The 1,586-nt window shown below is 65.6% G+C and overlaps 1 protein-coding gene across 1 annotated transcript in view; it reads right to left on the bottom strand.

The window, feature by feature from the left end:
• Positions 1 to 1,586, bottom strand: part of ONECUT1 (one cut homeobox 1) — a 41,481-nt gene that overhangs the window by 39,289 nt on the left and 606 nt on the right. The window contains exon 2 of the mRNA XM_006756032.2: positions 786 to 1,579. Within this exon, the coding sequence (XP_006756095.1) occupies positions 786 to 1,579 (794 nt within the window). The remainder of the gene's footprint in view (positions 1 to 785; positions 1,580 to 1,586) is intronic.

Here is a 1,586-nt window from a genome sequence, read left to right as displayed (position 1 = left end):
CCCCCTCACCTTGGCCGAAAGAGGCGAGGGGAGCCAGGCACCGTGTCCGTGCCGCGCCGCCGAGACCTTCCCGCGAAACTCCGAAACGCTTCGGCGTTTCGGGTCCCGGAGACCTTTGCTCGCAGACTCGGGGGCCATTTCCACACCCCCGCCCTTCCCTGCATTGGGATTTAGACGAAACATCATGCAAAGGAATACAACGAAAATGAGAAGTCCTAAGCGAGTAAGCAGCGCAGGCTGTCTCCGGGCTGACCAGGACCTTCGCACCGCCCGTCTCCCTCCTCCTTCCACAGCCCGCTGCAGGTCCGCTTACACCCACCGCCTCGCGGCTGTAGAATCTCCTGCCCCAACTCTAACCGCGGGCCCCTCCCGCCCCTATAGAGTTAGTGCGGGACGGGGGGCTACCGCAGCGAGTTCAGATCAACATTGGCAGGCAGCTCCAGCCCAAGTGTCCAACCGAGAAGCGCCGCACTGACGGTGTCTCCCAGGTGAGGGGAGTGTGCTCCGCCTCGGGCAGTGCGGGCTGCCCGCGCTGTCTCCCCGCACAAACGCGCCCCGCAGTCGCAGAGACCGCAGCCCTCAGCCCTCAGGGCCTCCCACAGCCCAACGCACCAAGTCCTGGAGGAGGCGGTCTGCTGCCTGGAGCCCCGTACCGGCTCTTCCAGGCCCAAGGACCCTATCCCGGGGAAAGGAGAGAGGAGTCCTCTCTTCTTCCCGCCCTCCTCCGGTTCCTGGGCGCCCCCATCCCTTCTATCCCCGCGCGCCCAACTCCTTGACGCGCTCACCTGCTAAGCGGAGCGCAGACATGCGTTGGAACTCCGGCTCCTGCAGCCACTTCCACATCCTCCGGAACGTCTCCCGGCCAGACTTGAGTTTGCTCCAGGGTTTGGGGTTGCGCAGCAGGTCCGAGAGGGTCCCCTGGGAGCGGCAGAGCACCCTCTGAGCGAAGATGGCCTGTGGGATGCTGTAGCGCTTGAGCTCGGTGGTGATGCGCTGTGCCACCTCTTTGGTATTGATCTCTTCCATTTGTCCTGAATTACTCCCATTGCTCACCTGCGCGCCGGTCACGGAAGGGTTGGGCTCCCGGGCTGTGCCCAGGAGCTGCCCGTGGCCCTGGGCGTTCAGGTGGGCGTGGGGGTGGTGCGGAGGGAGGCCGTTGATGGGAACCATGCCGGCCGAGGTGGGCGTGAGGTGCTGCTCCCCGTGCCGGCCGAGCATGGCCGGGTGGTGGGCTTCGAAGCCGTTGGGGGTGAGCATCTTGTCGGTGGGCATGGCGGCGCCAGGGTGAGCATAGTGGGGGAGCCCTTGCTGGGAGTTGTGGATGCTGCCCAGACCGGAACCAGAGAGGGGCGAGAGGCTCTGGCCCATGCCGGCCACGTCCTTGTGGTAGGGGGTATAGAGGTTATTCATGGAGGCCAGCCCTCGCTCGTCCCGCATGAGCGTGAAGCTACCGCTCACGTTGCCCGCCAGGCGCTGGTGGTGGTGCGGGTGGTGGTGGTGATGGTGGTGGTGGTGGTGGTGATGGTGGGGAAACTTGTCCGAGACGGTGGAGATGGGCGGCAGCGGCTGCAGAGGGGTCAAGGTGG

This window comes from Myotis davidii, unplaced genomic scaffold (genome assembly GCF_000327345.1).
Source record: "Myotis davidii unplaced genomic scaffold, ASM32734v1 scaffold132, whole genome shotgun sequence".
Lineage (NCBI taxonomy): Eukaryota > Metazoa > Chordata > Mammalia > Chiroptera > Vespertilionidae > Myotis > Myotis davidii.
Note: the sequence above shows the minus strand (reverse complement) of the source record. Positions and strands in the feature narration are given on the sequence as shown.